The 17,472-nt window shown below is 44.9% G+C and overlaps 2 protein-coding genes across 6 annotated transcripts in view; one reads left to right on the forward strand and one right to left on the reverse strand.

Annotated features, from left to right (window-relative positions):
- Positions 1-17,472, reverse strand: part of LOC132216086 (zinc finger protein 883-like) — a 681,654-nt gene that overhangs the window by 455,493 nt on the left and 208,689 nt on the right. The window lies entirely within an intron of this gene.
- LOC132216082 (zinc finger protein 883-like) overlaps positions 1-17,472 on the forward strand; it is a 157,609-nt gene that overhangs the window by 35,239 nt on the left and 104,898 nt on the right. For 2 of the 5 annotated variants that reach the window (XR_009448698.1, XM_059665142.1), the window contains exon 1: positions 12,856-13,101. Coding sequence is in view for 4 of the 5 variants with exons in the window: in XM_059665142.1 (XP_059521125.1) it covers positions 13,069-13,101 (33 nt within the window). In the remaining variant the exon portion in view is untranslated. Of the gene's footprint in view, positions 1-10,266; positions 10,419-12,626; positions 13,102-13,991; positions 14,119-17,472 lie in introns of those variants that run through there. The other 3 variants (XM_059665146.1, XM_059665144.1, XM_059665145.1) reach the window with 3 other exon arrangements.

The following is a 17,472-nucleotide window of genomic DNA, read 5'->3' on the forward strand; positions in this document are numbered from 1 at the left end:
CTTGCTTTCAGACAACAGAAGAAATTGCTCAAGGCTCAGGTGAATTTGTTTTCATTGTGTGTGTGCACGTTTTTAATCCTTACCTGAGGATGTTTCTTTTTACCCTCCCCAACTTTTCTTCTGAGATTCTGCAGTAATTTCCATGCTTCCATGTCTCTGAATCCACTCCATCAGGTTTTTGTTCATTATATTCCAAATGTGAGTGCGATCAAGTGATACTGTCCTCTCTGACTGACTGATTTCACGTAGCTTGATGCTCTCCAGGTCCCTCCATACTGTGTGACAGGGTAGGAGATTCTTTTTTTTTTTTTTTTTTTTTGCTGCACAGTATTCCATGGTGTAAATATATCAGTTTTTTATCCACTCATCTACTGATCGGTACCTAGGCCGTTTCCAGACCTTTCCGATTGTAAATTGTGCTTCTATGAACAGAGGGGTGCATACTGTCTACTTGATTGTTTCAGGTTTCTTAGGATATTTTCCTAGAAGTAGAATCACTGGATCAAATGGCAGTTCCATACTAAATATTTTGCAGAAACTCCAAACTGATGTCCATAATGGCTGTAGCAGTTTGCATTCCCACCAGCAGTGATCTGGGTTCCCTTTTTCCACATCCTCCCCAGCACTTGTGCTTTGTTTATTTGCTGATGGCAGCCATTCTGACAGTGGTGAGGTGATAACTTTTGCTTTAATTTGCATCTCTGAGGATCAGTCACTTTGAGCATTTTTTCACGTCTCTTGGACATCTTATCCACACTGCAGCCCAGGCAGAGCTGACACTTCCGGTGGCATCAGAAGCAGATGCTCTTAAAGATGAGTGTCTGTTTTGTGACATGAACTTTGTATAATGGATTCAATGGAGGCAGGTTAGATCAATTTAGAGACTAGAGGCACCTCCCGTGCTACAAATGAGCTGCAGGAGACACATGCCAAAAGTCATGAATGAACAAACAGTGCCTTGCCATTCAGAAAGAGCAGGTCCTTAAGAAAGATATGCAAAACCTGCCACGCAGGCGCCTGAAAAAGAAACTTGCCTCAGACATCACCTCCCCTGAAGGCGCTAGAGAAACCTTAGTTATACTTGGTGTATTTGGGGCTGTTTGCCCCTAAAGCCAGTCCTTTGGTCAACTGAGAAATACCGGATCCTGAATTTGGAGCGGGAAAACTACATTACCCACAAGGCTACGGATGGAATGCCACCAGGCTGAGCCAATGGGAGCTCAGAGAAGGCATTTCCCTTTGGCCGCTTCTGAAGGGCGGGACTATAGTTCTCCTGGCGAGGTTTTGCCTTTTCAGGCTTCTCAGTGGGTTAGGATTTCCTGGTCGCACAGTCCCGGGGAGAAGGCTGGAGAGTGGTGTTCCCGCCTCACAGCCCGTGGTCGGAGCCTCCAGTGGTGCTCACAGCTCACACGTGGGATTGAAGCTCCGAGTCACCGCCCCAACCGCCGCCAGGGCCGGGACAGGGACCGCCATTCCTGCAGCGGCTTCTACTCCGGTCCCTCCCGCCCCGCTCAGCGCACAGAGGGCAATGGCGGCGCCCCTGCTGAGGAGACGGGCTGAGGTGAGTTGAGTCCCCCAGGCCCTCACCGCCTCCTCACACAGACACCACAGCCTGGGGAGGGCGCCTGTCCCGTCCTGCAGCTCAGTTCCGCGTGGAGGACCGTGAGGAAGGTGGAGGGGAGAGAGGACGGGGGTGACCAGGCATCTGAAGGTCCCTGAGGATGTGGCTGTGAGTATTGATGGAAAGATCAGAGGCTGCAAGGAGGACGGCACAGCCCCATTCGGGGCTTTCCCGGCTGTGGGGTCCATCAGGGGCCTGGGGTGGTCCTGGTTCCGGCTGGGAGACAAGTTCTCTACACGCCATATGCCAAGTTCATGCGTGAGTCCAGCGCGATCAGGTGGCATTGGAGCAGGAAGGGGGCAGAGCTGAGGGAGTGAACCTGGGGTCTGAACCTGGGAAGGGGGTAAACATTACCCAGTGGTGTGCACATCTGGAGGAGGTGTGAGCTGATGGTCCCTGGGACCTGGGTGTGGGGACTTAAAGGCAAAGCATAAACCCACGCATCGCCCAGACCTTAAATGTTATTGCCCTCTACCCTCCCCTCCCCCAATCCTTCCCACCCAACCCAGCTGCTCTGCTGAGGGCCATGCAGTGAGTAATGGGACTGTGATGAGAGAGCAGCCTGCACTGGCATTAGGGCCTGGTGTCCACACTAACCGGGTGCCCTGGAGGAGGTGGCAGGGGGCGGGGTGTGTGTGTGTGTGTGTGTGTAAGGAGTAGAGTTACTGGTTCTCAGAAAGGCAGCTCTGGTTTTAATTGTCTCCATTCTGACAGGTTGGGGTCACCTTTGAGGACATTGCCCTGTACTTCTCCAGGGAGGAATGGAGCCTCCTTGATGAGGGTCAGAGACAGCTGTACCTGAATGTGATGCTGGAGAACTTTGAACTTACATCCTCCCTGGGTAAGACCCTCACTCTCACCAGTGACCTGGACTTGGCTTTGCGATTTCCCTGGGCCCATCCCCCAGGGTGTGCTCTGTCCTCCCATGTAGACTGTGGTACTGCTTGATTTTCCAGTTTCCTGGGTAGTTGCTGTCCTGGGGAGGGTTGGTCTCTTTCCGCTGCTCCCTTCTGTTCCTGAAGTCCCTATACTCCCCCCTGCACTACATTCACAAGGAAGGATTTGTGGTTGGTAGTGCTGCAGGAAGCCTAAGGGATTCCAACTTGATCAGTGAGGAAAGCATTTTCTATATTCCTGTTGTTCATTTGTACGTATTTTTTTAAGAACTGCCTTTAAATCCTTATCCTGTTTATTAACTGTATCTTTTGGTTGAAGAGTCTTTGGAATACCTTGTATATTTTATATATTAATTGCTTATGACATACAGGAACACATATTTTTGCATGTGCTTAATTGTGCTTGCAGATATTACTCCCCACACCTGCTTTTCTACAAATTCTATGTTTTGTTTTTGGCAACCCTGCGTTCAGCAGGTCTAGTCCCCCCCATGTTTCTATCCAGCGCAGATGCTTGGTACTAGTGCTTAGCAATAAAGTATTTTTAATGAAGTTATATAGAGTTTGCTTTTGAAATAGCGTCATTGCATTGTTATTATTCTGCAGTATAGTATTAATAGACCTTTATTATTCACTGGGAACTCCAACAATTTGTGTGAATTTCTGTCTATATTGCAGTATTCTCTTTATTGTGCTGATCAGAAGTGAATCCACAATGTCTCCAAGCAATTCCTTCATATGATTTGCTAGTATTTTCTCCTGTTCTCTAGATTGCCCTTCATTTAGTTTTGTTTACTGCTGTGCTGTGAAGAAGATTCTTTTTCTTTATTTGTTCCAATTTGCACTGTTTATTTTTTCTACTTTTTCTGGTGGTTGGTGTCACATTCAGAAAATCCTGTCCCAAACAAATCTCCAAAACTTTTTGTCTTGGTTGTCCAGAGGAATTTAAAATTTTAGCGCTGACATTCAATTCTGTCCTGCAGGTGGAGCTAAATTTTATCAGTGGTGTCCAGTTTTGTGGTTTTACATGTGAATGTCGATATATGCCTGCACCATTCATTGAAGGAACTATCTTTCCTTTTTTCTGTGTCTTGCAGCTTTGACAAAGATTACTTAAAAGTATGTGCCTGGGTTTATTTCTCTGTTTTCTGTTCTGTTCTGTTCTGTTGATGTATGTGTCTGTGTTTCTCCAGCAACACACTGTTTGCTTGCTTTCTCTTTGTAATAAATTGAAGTCAGGAAGTGTGATGCCACCAGCTTTGTTCTCGCTCAAGATTGTTTTTGTTAATGGCGGTCTTTTGATTCCATTGGAAGATTCTCTATTCATTTCTTTGTAAAGTACCATTGGAGTTATTGGGATTGCATTTAATCTGTAGTTTGCCTTGTGTACTATAGCTGTCTCCACCATATTTCATTTCTAAATCTATGAACACAGGTTGTCTTTCAACTGATTTGTGTTTCCTTCCATTCCTTTCATCTCTGTCTTATAGTACTCACTGTACAGATGTTTCACTTTTTGGTTGAATTTATTCCTGCGGATTTTATTGTTTTTGATGCTATTTTAAATTTCGTTACCCTCTTCATGTTTTTAATCAAAGAATTTATTGCTAGTGTGTAGAAGTGGAACTAATGTTTATACATTTATTTTGCATCCTGTAACTTTTCTGAATTTAATTCTTTATTCTTCTTTTATCTTCACCCGAATAGCAAGGATATTTTTCCCATTGACTGTTTTTTAGAGAGAGAGTGGGAGACAGAGAGAGAGAGAGCAACATTGATTGGTTGCCTCCCACATGTGCCCATAGTGAAAGGGAGGATCGGACCTGCAACCCAGGTACCTGCCCTTGACTGAGAATCGAACCCTGGCCCTCCAGGACACAACCTAGCACTCTCATCAGTGAGCCATAGTGGCTAGGGATATTTGGTTATTCTTTTTTTTTTTTTTTTTAATATATTTTATTGATTTTTTACAGAGAGGAAGGGAGAGGGAGACAGAGTCAGAAACATCAATGAGAGAGAAACATCAATCAGCTGCCTCCTGCACACTCCCTGCTGGGGATGTGCCCGCAACCAAGGTACATGCCCTTGACCAGAATCGAACCTGGGACCCTTGAGTCTGCAGGCCGACACTCTATCCACTGAGCTACAACAGTTAGGGCAAGTTAGTTATTCTTTAAATTATTTATTTAAATATATGTATTTCTTGTTTCCAAGAGGAAGATGAGAGATAGAAACATCAGTGATGAGAGAGAGTTATTGATCAGCTGCCTCCTGCAGGACCCTCACTGGTCATTGAGCTCGCAACCAGTGCAAGTGTCCTAAAAAGGAATTGAATTGTGCCCTCCTAGTTCATGAGTCAATGCTCAACCAGTGAGACATACCTGGCAGCATTTATTTATTGATTTTAGAGACAGGAAGGTAGATAGAGAAAGAGAGGGAAACATTGATGTGCTGTTGTACCCATCTAAGCATTTATTGGCTTTCACCTACATGTGCCCTGATGGGGGATCAAAGCCACTGCCTTGGTGCATCAGGACCACACACTCACCACAACTGAGCCACCTGGACAGGATTCTGAATTTGTTTATTAATTTCAGACGCTCATAGTGGGATCTTGACAAATTTCGCTATGGAGGGTCATGTCATCTGCTAACATCAACATCTCTTATGATGCATTAGGTTCATAGTGACAGGTGTAATGTCTTATCTTTCATTTCTTTTTTTAAAAAATATATTTTATTGATTTTTTACAGAGAGGAAGGGAGAGGGATAGAGAGTTTGAAACATCGATGAGAGAGAAACACCCATCAGCTGCCTTCTGCACACCCCCTACTGGGGATGTGCCCACAACCAAGGTACATGCCCTTGACTGGAATCAGACCTGGGACCCTTCAGTCTATAGGCCGATGCTCTACACACTGATCCAAACCACCATTTAGGGCTCTTTCATTTCTTTTTTAACTTATTTGAGGCTTTGTTTTTGTTTGTTTTTTTTTGTTTTTGCTTTAATGTAGCTAAAGGCTTGCACATTTTAATATATTTTTAAAATATACCTTTTAGGTATTTTTGTCTTGTCTCCCTTTTATTTATGTTTGTTCTAATATGTATGGTTTCTTTCCTTTGAAACCTTTGGTTTACTTTCCTGTTGTGCTTCTAGTTTCCTGAGGTGCCATGTTAGGTTCTTTGAGATCTTTTGTGACAATGTAGGCGTTTATCTCTATAACATTTCCCCTTAGAATTACATTTTCTGAATGTTATGCATAAGCTTTGGTAGGTTGCTTTGTTATTTACTTTGTCTCTAGAGTTTTTTGAGATCACTTCTGTTTTTGGCTACCCTGAAATTCTTATGTATTTATTATTCTTTTTACATACAGAGGAGAAGAAATAGAGAGAGAGAGAGAGAGAGAGAGAGAGAGAGAGAGAGAGAGAGAGAGAGAGAAGAGAGAAGAGAAAAGAAACATCAATGGGCTGCCTTCTGCACACACGCAAACCAGATATGGAACCCACATTCTTATATGTGCCCCAATGGGAATCAAACCCTGCACCCTTCAATACACTAGACGATGCTCCAATGAACTGAGTCACACTGGCCAGGGCATTCTGTGTTTTTTGTTTTTTGTTTTTTTTTAATGCATACAAGTCCTTTGATTGATCTCTTACCCCCCTACCTCCTGCCCCCCAACCTTCCCCGAATGTGGTTTTTAAAAACAAAATTTTCCAGTCTTTTGGATAACAGGCCAGTAGGATCAATGAGAACAGAAATACCGTGGCTGATAGTGGTAATGCTGACCCTTTATTTTTTATTTTTATTTTTTGAAGGGGGAAATTGAAATGTATTGAAGGCTCACAGTGTGTTAAGGATTTTACAAACATTTGCTCTCGCAGTGTTTTACAGGTCAGGAAACTGAGATTAAATAAGTTGCTCAAGGTCATGCAGCTAGAGGGGGCAGAGCTGGGAGGCCACCCAGGTTTTTATGACTCTTCATGCTTTACCACCCAGTTGTATAGGCACACACCCCTTATGCTTCAACACCCTGGGCATGCCTTGCCCTGGCCATAGTGCCCCTGACAAATCAGAGAGAGTTACTCTCATGCTGGGGACTAGGGGCTGGGGCAGGACTTGATTATTTTCTCCTTCCAGTGCTGTAAGCAGGGTATCTGCCCCACAGCCTGAATACCCATGCAGTACAGGACAGGAGCTCTCCCAGGCCAGAGGAGCAGAGGCAAGCAGCAGGGGCCCCAGAGGTACGAGAGAAAGGAATAACAGTGGGTAGACAGCGAGTTTCTTTTCTGTCAGCCAGTGCAAGGGAATGCTGGAGGCTGCTGGTCCCAACCAGCTGGGGCCTATAGCCCCAGCATTCACCTGGATCTGTTCAATGTAGCAAGAAGCCCACGTCAGAGCCCTGTCTCCCCGGTGCCCCCATTGAGGCTGAGGCTGTGGGGGCGAGTACCCCGCTCAAGCCTGCGGCCAGACAGGGGGGCGCCACAGGGAGGAGCCGGAGCTCAGATCCCCGCAGCTTCTAAGATGGAGACTCTCTCGGCCTGGCCGTCCCCACTGCCTCTGGGGCACCTGCTTATGCCCATGGAGCACCTGCTTATGCCCATGGGCTCCATTCCCACTGGGGTCCGGGGTCTTCCTGGACATCTGGAGGAAACGAGTGACCCCCGGCCTCTTCCATCTAGCCAGCTGCCCTTCAGGTCCCCCAGGGAATGGGCAGGTGTAGGGCCCCAGGGCAAGGGGACCTTCTGGTAGGTGGGAACAGGGCACCCTTTCCCGGCTGAATGAGCACGTAGCAACTTGGGGGAAGGGCAGCGGGCTAGATGGACGAGGCAGGTTTCAGAGCAGAGCCCGGTGTTGCTAGAGGAGGCGATGCCTGGGTCGCTGTGTGACCGTGGCAGCAGCAGCGGTGGGGCAGGAGTCAGATGAGGAGGCCGGTGCCCGGGTGGGGTGAGGGAACCTGAGCTGTCGCTGAAGCAGCGAGGAGGGGGCTCTGCTCTGAGGGGCTGCGGCTGGGCGGCTGCCACCCCCGGGGGCCCGCCGCCCGAGCTCAGGGAAGCAGGGCGCCACCCAGGGCGGCCAGCCCTCCAGCAGGTGGCAGCTGCGGGCAGCAGTGCGGGCGCCCAGGAGAGGTCCTGACCCTGTATTTTTATTAAATATATATTTATTGATTTCAGAGAGGAACAGAGAGGGAGAGAGTGATAGAAACATCCATGATGAGAGAGAATCATTGATTGGCTGTCTCCTGCGCGCCCCCCAGTGGGGACTAAACCCGCAATCTGGTCATGTGCTCTTGACCAGAATCTTACCTTGGATCCTTCAGTCCACAAGCCCATGCTCTATCCACTGAGCCAATCCAGCTAGGGCAGACCCTTTTTTGTTTTTTGTTTTTAAATATATTTTATTGAGTTTTTACAGAGAGGAAAGGAGAGAGATAGAGAGTTAGAAACATCGATGAGAGAGAAACATCGACCAGCTGCCTCCTGCACACTCCCCACTGGGGATGTGCCTGCAACCAAGGTACATGCCCTTGACCGGAATCGAACCTGGGACCTTTCAGTCCGCAGGCCGACGCTCTATCCCCTGAGCCAAACCGGTTTTGGCAAGACCCTTTTTTAAAAATACATTTTTATTGATTTATGAGAGAAAAGGGGAGAGAGAGAGTATCACTGATGAGGTGCTTCCTACATGCCCCCAACTTGGGACTGAACCTACAACAAACGGGGCATATGCCCTTGACTAGAATAGAACCTAGGACCTTTCAGTCCGCAGGCTGACACTCTATCCACTGATCGACCCAGGTAGGGCTGACCCTTGCTTTATTTTATTTTATTTTTTTTATTAACCCTTGTTTTTGACGTTAGGTATCTTCAAATGTGTTTGCTCACCCAGTTTCCTGTCATCCTTTCTTTGCAGTTGTCCTTACTTGGTATTCAGTGTTACTAGTTTTCTTTTCTTTTCTTTTTTAATATATTTTATTGATTTTTTACAGAGAGGAAGGGAGAGAGATAGAGAGTTAGAAACATCGATGAGAGAGAAACATCGATTAGCTGCCTCCTGCACATCTCCTACTGGGGATGTGCCCGCAACCCAGGTACATGCCCTTGACCGGAATCGAACCTGGGACCTTTCAGTCCGCAGGCTGACGCTCTATCCACTGAGCCAAACCGGTTTCGGCGTTACTATTTTTCTTTATGGTACTCTTATTCCCATTTCCTATAGGGGTGTTTTTCTCATGGATAGCTGTCTACTTACTCTGGGATGGGGAATGATTCTCTATCCCTGATTCTGCCCATCTTACTTATGTTACTCTCATAGGTCTTTTGCCTGTGACCTCATTTGTGCTTTGTTGTTCTACCACAGTGCTGACCATCCATCTTATAAGTTTTCCTTTTAAGATTTGCATCATTGCCCTAACCAGTTTGGCTCAGTGGATAGAGCGTCGGCCTGCGGACTCAAGGGTCCCAGGTTCGATTCCGGTCAAGGGCATGTACCTTGGTTGTGGGCACATCCCCAGTAGGAGGTGTGTAGGAGGCAGCTGATTGATGTTTCTCTCTCATCGATGTTTCTAACTCTCTATACCTCTCCCTTCCTCTCTGTAAAAAAACAATAAAAATATATATTTTTAAAAAAGATTTGCATCATTTATCCCACGCAGTGGCTCAACTGAGATTGAAGAGGCAGAATCCTTTGTGCATCACGGAAGAAACATGACTTTGTCAATGACAGGGTAGACCCAGAGGCAGTCTTGCCTTGGTGAAGGGCTGAGGGGGCGCTTTTAACGCGTGGGCTTTATTACATTCATAACTAGGAAGCCATTTTGTTCATCAATGTTTTGTTACCATTACCGACTCCTCACCCAATTCTACTTCTCGCTTAATGTTGACTCTGCCTACGTCTCAGTTTTAATAGTGATCATTCTCCTCGGATTCCCAGCCCATGGATGACTTTAAATTTTGCACCTCTACCTCTTTCATACATCTCGCTTTCCTGCACTTAACACATTGTATGTGGGAAACATATTTATACGTTTTGTCCTTCTTTTCAAAATATTTTCAATAAATCGGAATTTTTACATATTTTATTACATTTATTTCAATTTCCAGTGAGTTTTCCAGTATTTGTCTGTTTAAAATTTAAGAAAAATAATTCAGTATACATTTTATAGTAAATACAAAACGTTTCATTGAAAAAAAATATGTAAAACTGAAGTTATCATAATTTTACTGAACGTTGCCATTTGCACAAAAAATTAGCAAAAATGGCCCACGCCACCTGTTAGCGCGCGATAAAAACTACCCGCAAACAATGTGTTAAATTGTTCTAACTCCAATGTTGTTCCATGCCTGCAGGCCTTAGCGTGCACACGTTGAACATCGACGTTGAACATCACGTGCTCTAATATTAATGATATTGTATGGGTTTGAACACATTGGAATTATTCTACACAGACTCACATCATCAACATGAAAGGTCCTAAAGGAAGCCATTTGTGGAGTAATAACGAGCAGACCCTGCCTCTCTTCTTTTTGTGCCTGCCTATGCTTATGTCCTCCCTTGGTGAGATTTTCCTCATCCAGCGACCTTTTGGGCCCTGTTATATATAACAGCCATTTCCTGAGAGTCTGACTCACTTGTCTTGAAAATCAGTGTATGGGATCATGTCCTGTCATCACACATAAACATCTGTGGTGAAGATATTCTGTTTTTGTCAGGTTAACATGCACTTCACCTGTGTTTCTTTTCTTTAGGTTGCTGCTGTGGAGAAGAGAATGTGGAGGCAACGACTGAACAGAAGGATTCTGTAAGATTGTCACAGGCAAGGAATCCCAAGGTAGCCTTGTCATCCCACAGGAGCCACCCCTGTGAGAGTTGTGGGCTCATCTTGGGAAACATTTTCCACGTGATGGAACTGCAGGAAACACAACACAGACAGATGCTGTTGAAGTGTGGGGCGTGTGCAAAGTGGTTTTATTTCCCTGCAAAATTTCACCAGGAACATGTGAGAGAGAAGACTTTCATTAGAGGTGTGGACAGGATCTCAATTGCAAACAGCTGCAATTTCAATGTGTCCCAGAATCGTTTCACATGCGCGGAGGTTGGGCAGGGTGTCCTTACAGGGTCAGGACATCTCCACCGAAAGGCTCCTCAGACCAGGGACAGTCCAAATGCAATTTCGACATGTGGGATGACGTTTCAAAGGAGAAAAAATTCTTACAGTAGAAAAGAATGTAAGACAGACATTAGTTGCACCCACACATTTATTCAAGAAAAAGGTGTCCATCTTGGAAGTGGGTGTTGTATGTGCTCTGAATGTGGAAAATATTTTACCAAATTTTCTAGCTTTCATAATCAACAGGGAGGTCACACGGGAGAAAAGCCTTATCAATGCAGTGAATGTGGAAAATCTTTTATCGCTAAGACCGATGTTCATCAACATCAGAGAGTTCATACAGCAGAAAAGCCTTATAAATGCAGTCAATGTGGAAAATCTTTCACCAGTAGTAGTGACCTTCAACGTCATCAGAGAGTTCACACTGGAGAAAAGCCTTATAAATGCAGTGAATGTGGAAAATCTTTTGCACGGAGCGATGCCCTTGGTGTTCATCGGAGAGTTCATACGGGAGAAAAGCCTTACACATGCAGTGAATGTGGAAAATCTTTTACCAGGAGAACTGGCCTTCATTATCATCAAAGTGTTCATATGGGACAGTGGTTCCCAAACTTATTAGGCCTACCCCCCCCTTTCCAGAAAAAATATTACTCAGCGCCCCCTGGAAATTAATTTGTTTAAAATTTTAATAGCAATTAAACAAAGATATATGTATTAATGTTTCTACCTTTTTCGTAAAATATAGTAAAGAAAGGTGTAAATTAGAAACATTGAAGTTTGAAATTATGAAACTATTTATTGAACTCAGAATAGGCAGGTAATACAAAAAAAGTTAAAACGAATGAACCTGTGGCCATCACCGCCCCCCTGGATCGCTGAAAATGCTCAAGGTGCAGGTGAATTTGTTTTCATTGTGTGTGTGCATGTTTTCAATCCTTACCTGTGGATGTTTCTTTTTACCCTAGCCCCACTTTTCTTCTGAGATTCTGCAGTAATATCCATGCTTCCATGTCTCTGAATCCACTCCATCAGGTTTTTGTTCATTAGATTCCAAATGTGAGTGCGATCAAGTTATGCTGTCCTCTCTGACCGACTGATTTCACGTAGCTTGATGCTCTCCAGGTCCCTCCATACTGTGTGACAGGGTAGGAGATTCTTTTTTTCTTTTTTTTATTGCTGCACAGTATTCCATGGTGTAAATATACCAGTTTTTTATCCACTCATCTACTGATGGGTACCTAGGCAGTTTCCAGACCTTTCCGATTGTAAATTGTGCTTCTATGAACAGAGGGGTGCATACTGTCTACTTGATTGTTTCAGGTTTCTTAGGATATATTCCTAGAAGTAGAATCACTGGATCAAATGGCGGTTCCATACTAAATATTTTGCAAAAACTCCCAACTGATGTCCATAATGGCTGTAGCAGTTTGCATTCCCACCAGCAGTGATCTGGGTTCCCTTTTTTCCACATCCTCCCCAGCACTTGTGCTTTGTTTATTTGCTGATGGCAGCCATTCTGACAGTGGTGAGGTGACACTTAATTGTTGCTTTAATTTGCATCTCTGAGGATCAGTCACTTTGAGCATTTTTTCACATGTCTCTTGGACATCTTATCCACACTGCAGCCCAGGCAGAGCTGACACTTCCGGTGGCATCAGAAGCAGATGCTCTTAAAGATGAGTGTCTGTTTTGTGACATGAACTTTGTATAATGGATTCAATGGAGGCAGGTTAGATCAATTTAGAGACTTGAGGCACCTCCCCCTGCTACAAATGAGCTGCAGGAGACATGCCAAAAGTCATGAGTGAACAAACAGTGCCTTGCCATTCAGAAAGAGCAGGTCCTTAAGAAAGATATGAATGGATACATATGTAATACCCTTTGTAATACTTTAAGCAATAAAAAAAAAAAAAAGAAAGATATGCAAAACCTGCCACGCAGATGCCTGAAAAAGAAACCTGCCCCAGACATCACCTCCCCTGAAGGCGCTAGAGAAACCTTAGTTATACTTGGTGTATTTGGGGCTGTTTGTCCTTAAATCCAGTTCTTTGGTCAACTGAGAAATACCGGATCCTGAATTTGGAGCGGGAAAACTACATTACCCAGAAGGCCACGCATGGAAAGCCACCAGGCTGAGCCAATGGAGGCTCAGAGAAGGCATTTGCCTTTGGCCGCTTCTGAAGGGCGGGACTATAGTTCTCCTGGCGAGGTTTTGCCTTTTCAGGCTTCTCAGTCCCTTAGGTTTTCCTGGTCGCACAGTCCCGTGGAGAAGGCCGGGGAGTATTGCTCCCCGCCTCACAGCCCATGGTCGGAGCCTCCAGTGGTGCTCACAGTTGGGATTGAAGCTCGGAGTCACCGCCGGAACCACACCAGGGCCGAGACTAGAACCGCCATTCCTGCAGCGGCTTCTACTCCCGCCCGGCTCAGCCCACAGAGGGCAATGGCGGCGCCCCCGCTGAGGAGACGGGCTGAGGTGAGTTGAGTCCCCCAGGCCCTCACCGCCTCCTCACACAGACACCACAGCCTGGGGAGGGCGCCTGTCCCGTCCTGCAGCTCAGTCCCGCGTGGAGGACCGTGAGGAAGGTGGAGGGGAGAGAGGAGTGTGGTGGCTTCTGAGGACACAGCAGGTGCAGGGCAGAGAGGACGGGGGTGACTTGCATCTGAAGGTCCCTGAGGATGTGGCTGTGAGTATTGACGGAAAGAGCAGAGGCTGCAGGGAGGACGGCACAGACTCATTCGGGGCTTTCCCAGATGTGGGTCCATCAGGGGCCTGGGGTGGTCCTGGATGCGGCTGGACTACAAGCTCTCTACACGCCATATGCCAAGTTCATGGGTGAGTCCAGCGAGATCCAGTGGCATTGGAGCGGGAAGGGGGCAGAGCTGAGGGAGTGAACCTGGGGTCTGAACATGGGGAGGGGATAAACATTACCCAGTGGTGGGCACATCTGAAGGAGGTGTGAGCTGATGGTCCCGGACCTGGTGTGGGGATTTAAATGCGAAGCATAAACCCACGCTTGGCTTTGTGTTGGAGGCAGGATCTAGGAGACTGCAGTGGTGTTGCTTGGCAGGAAAGCTGGGGCCCTGCAGGCATTTCCCAGACCATGAATGCCATTCCTCATCTCCCCTCCCCTTCCGTACTTTCCCCTCCCTTAAACCTTCCCACCCAACCCAGCTGCTCTGCTAACAGCAATCACAGTGAGTAATGGGACTGTGATGAGAGAGCAGCCTGCACTGGCATTAGGGTCTGGAGTCCACACTAACCGGGTGCCCTGGAGGAGGTGAGGGTGGGGAAGGTGTGTAAAGGAGTAGGATTAATGGTCCTCAGAAAGGCAGCTCTGGTTTCAATTGTTTCAATTCTGACAGGTTGGCGTGACCTTTGAGGACATTGCCCTGTACTTCTCCAGGGAGGAATGGAGCCTCCTTGATGAGGGTCAGAGACAGCTGTACCTGAATGTGATGCTGGAGAACTTTGAACTTATATCCTCCCTGGGTAAGAGCCTCACTCTCACCAGTGACCTGGGCTTGGCTTTTCTATTCATAGGTCCCATCCCCCAGGGTGTGCTCTCTCCTCCCAGGTAGACTGTGGTACTGCTTGATTTTTCCAGTTTGCTGGGTAGTTGCTGTCCTGGGGAGGGTTGGTCTGTTTCCACTGCTCCCTTCTATTCCTGAAGTCCCAATACTCCCCGCTGCACTAAACTCACAGGGAAGGACTTGTGGTTGGTAGTGTTACAGGAAGCCTAAGGGATTCTACCTTGATCACTGAGGAAAGCATTTTCTATATTCCTGTTGGTCATTTGTACGTATTTCTTCTCTAAATCCTTATCCTGTTTATTAACTGTATCTTTTGGTTGAATAATCTTTGGCATACCTTATATATTTTATATATTAATTGCTCTTGACATACAGGAACACATAATTTTTCATGTGCTTAATTGTGCTTTGCAGATATGGCTCCCCACACCTGCTTTTCTACCAATTCCATGTTTTGTTTTGGCAACCCTGGTTTCAGCAGGTCTAATGCCTCCCTGTTTCTAGCAAGCTCAGATGCTTGGTACTAGTACTTAGCAATAAAGTATTTTTAATGAAGTTATGTAGACTTTGCTTTTGAGGCAGAGTCATTGCATTGTTATTAGCCTGCAGTATAGTGTTATGATACCTTCATTATTCCCGGGGAACTGCAACTCTTTTTGTGAATTTCTGTCTATATCGCAATATTCGCTTTATTGTGCTGATCATAGCCAAATCCACAATATCTCCAAGAGATTCCTTCATATGGCTTGAAAGTATTTTCTTCTGTTCTCTAGATTGCCTTTTATTTCATGTTGTTTATTGCTGTTGTTCAGTGAAGATGCTATTTTCTTCATTTGTTGCACTGTGGACTGTTTATGTTTTCTATTTTGTGCGGTGGTTGGTGTCGCATTCAGAAAATCCTGTTCAAAACAAACCTCTAGAACTTTTTCTCTATATTGTCCTGAGGAGTTTTAAGTTTTGGGGCTCACATATAATTCTGCCATACAGGTTGGCTTATATTTTATCAGTGCTGTCCAGTTTTGTTGTTTTACATGTGAATATCCGTTTATACCAGCACCATTCACTGAAGAAACTGCCTTTCCCTTCTTCTGTAGCATGCAGCTTTGTCAAAGATTTCTTAAAAGTATGTGCCTGAGTTTTTTTTTTTGTTTGCTGTTCTGTTCTGTTGATATGTGTCTGTGTTTCTCCAGAAACACAGTTTGCTTGCTTCCTCTTTGTAATAAATTGAAGTCAGGAAGTGTGATGCCACCAGCTTTCTTCTTGCTCAAGATATCTTTTGTTATCCTAGCCCAGTGGTCGGCAAACTGCCGCTCGCGAGCCACATGCGGCTCTTTGGCCCCTTTAGTGCGGATCTTTCACAAAATACCCCGTGCAGGTGCGCATGTACAGTGCAATTGAAACTTCATGGTCCATGCACAGAAGCCAGTATTTTGTGGAAGAGCCACACTCAGGGGGCCAAAGAGCCGCATGTGGCTCGCGAGCCGCAGTTTGCCGACCACTGCCCTAGCCCGTTTTCCTCAGTGGATAGAGGCCCGGCTGGTGGATTCAAGGGGCATAGCTTCGATTCTTGTCAAGAGCATGTACCTTGGTTGCGGGCAGAAACCCAGTATGGAGTGTGCAGGAGGCAGCTGATGGATATTTCTCTCCTATGGATTTTTCTAATTCTCTATCCCTTTCTCTTCCTCTCTGTAAAAAATCAATAAAATGTATTTTTTTAAAAAGATTGCTTTTGTTAATGGAGGTCTTTTGATTCCATTTCCAGATTTTCTGTTCATTTCTTTGTAAAGTACCATTGGACTGATTGGGATTGCATTTAATGTGTAGTTTGCCCTGTGTACTATAGCTATCTTCACCATATTTCATTTTCTGATCCATGAACACAGCTTGTCTTTCAACTGACTTGGGTTTTCTTTCATTCCTTTCATCACTGTCTTATAGTAGTCCCTGTACAGATATTTCACATTTTGGTTGAATTTATTCCTTTGGGTTTTATTGTTTTTGATTCTTTTTTATTTTTATTTTTTTAAAAAATATATTGTATTGATCTTTTACAGAGAGGAAGGGAGAGGGATAGAGACATAGAAACATTGATGAGAGAGAAACATCAATCAGCTGCCTCTTGCACACCCCCTGCTGGGGATGTGCCCACATCCAAGGTACATGCCCTTGACCGGAATGGAACCTGGGACAATTAGTCCGCAGACCGATGCTCTATCCACTGAGCCAAACCGATTAGGGCTGTTTTTGATTCTTTAGTAAATTTGATTACATTCTTCATTTTTCCATCAAAGAATTTATTATTAGGTTGTAGAAATGGAACTAATGGTCGCATGTTTATTTTGCATCCTGTAACTTTTCTGATTTTAATTCTTTATTCTTCTTTTATCTTCACCCGAATAGTGAGGATATTTTTTCCACTGATTGTTTTTTTAGAGAGAGAGAGTGGGAGACAGAGAGAGAGAAAGAGAAACATCGATTGGCTGCCTCCCACATGTTGCCTCTACTGTGAGTGGGGATCAGACCTGCAACCCAGGTATCTACATTTGACTGGGAATCAATCCTTACCCCTCAATTTTACAAGGCAGTACTGTCATCAGTGAAGCACGGTGACCAGGTATATTTATTTATTCTTTAAATTATTATTCCTATTTTTTTTATTTTTCTCATTAAGATTTTAATATAGATGTAAATGAAAATTCTCATTTAAAAAAATTAGAGAAAAGTTTCCATTTATTTCTTTAGAATAAAGATTTAGTGCTCCAATACAGCCCAAAGCCAAAAGAAAAATAGCTTTGCCCTGTCATTTCCCTAAGAAAGCACTGCAGTTACTCAGAATAGGCCCAAAGAAAAGAAGCAATCCCTGGAGTCTAGATTTTACGGAAGGACCACATGAGACTATGTACATCGATTTGATGTGCAAATATATGTATTTTTTATTTCCTAGAGGAAGAGGAGAGAGAGAGAAAAACATCAATGATGAGAGAGGCATTGATCAGCTGGCTCTTGCACGACCCCCCACTGGTGACTGAGCTCGAAACCAGTGCAGGTGTCCTAACAAAGAATCCAATTGTGATCTCCTAGTTCAGGGGCGGGCAATCTTTTTGTGAGTGCGTGCCAAAACCAGCAAAATCTCTGAGTCAAAATTCTTCTGTGTGCCAACCGTAATTTTTTGAGAACATGTTACACCTACTTGATATCTCTTAAGGTGTACGTATGTGAAGAATCTTGAAGTAATAAGAAAATTCATTTGAGCACCAAAAACACAGAATATGATGATGAAAAATACATTTATTTTTTAATGTATACATGTACA

This window comes from Myotis daubentonii, chromosome 15 (assembly GCF_963259705.1).
Source record: "Myotis daubentonii chromosome 15, mMyoDau2.1, whole genome shotgun sequence".
NCBI classification, from domain to species: Eukaryota; Metazoa; Chordata; class Mammalia; order Chiroptera; family Vespertilionidae; genus Myotis; species Myotis daubentonii.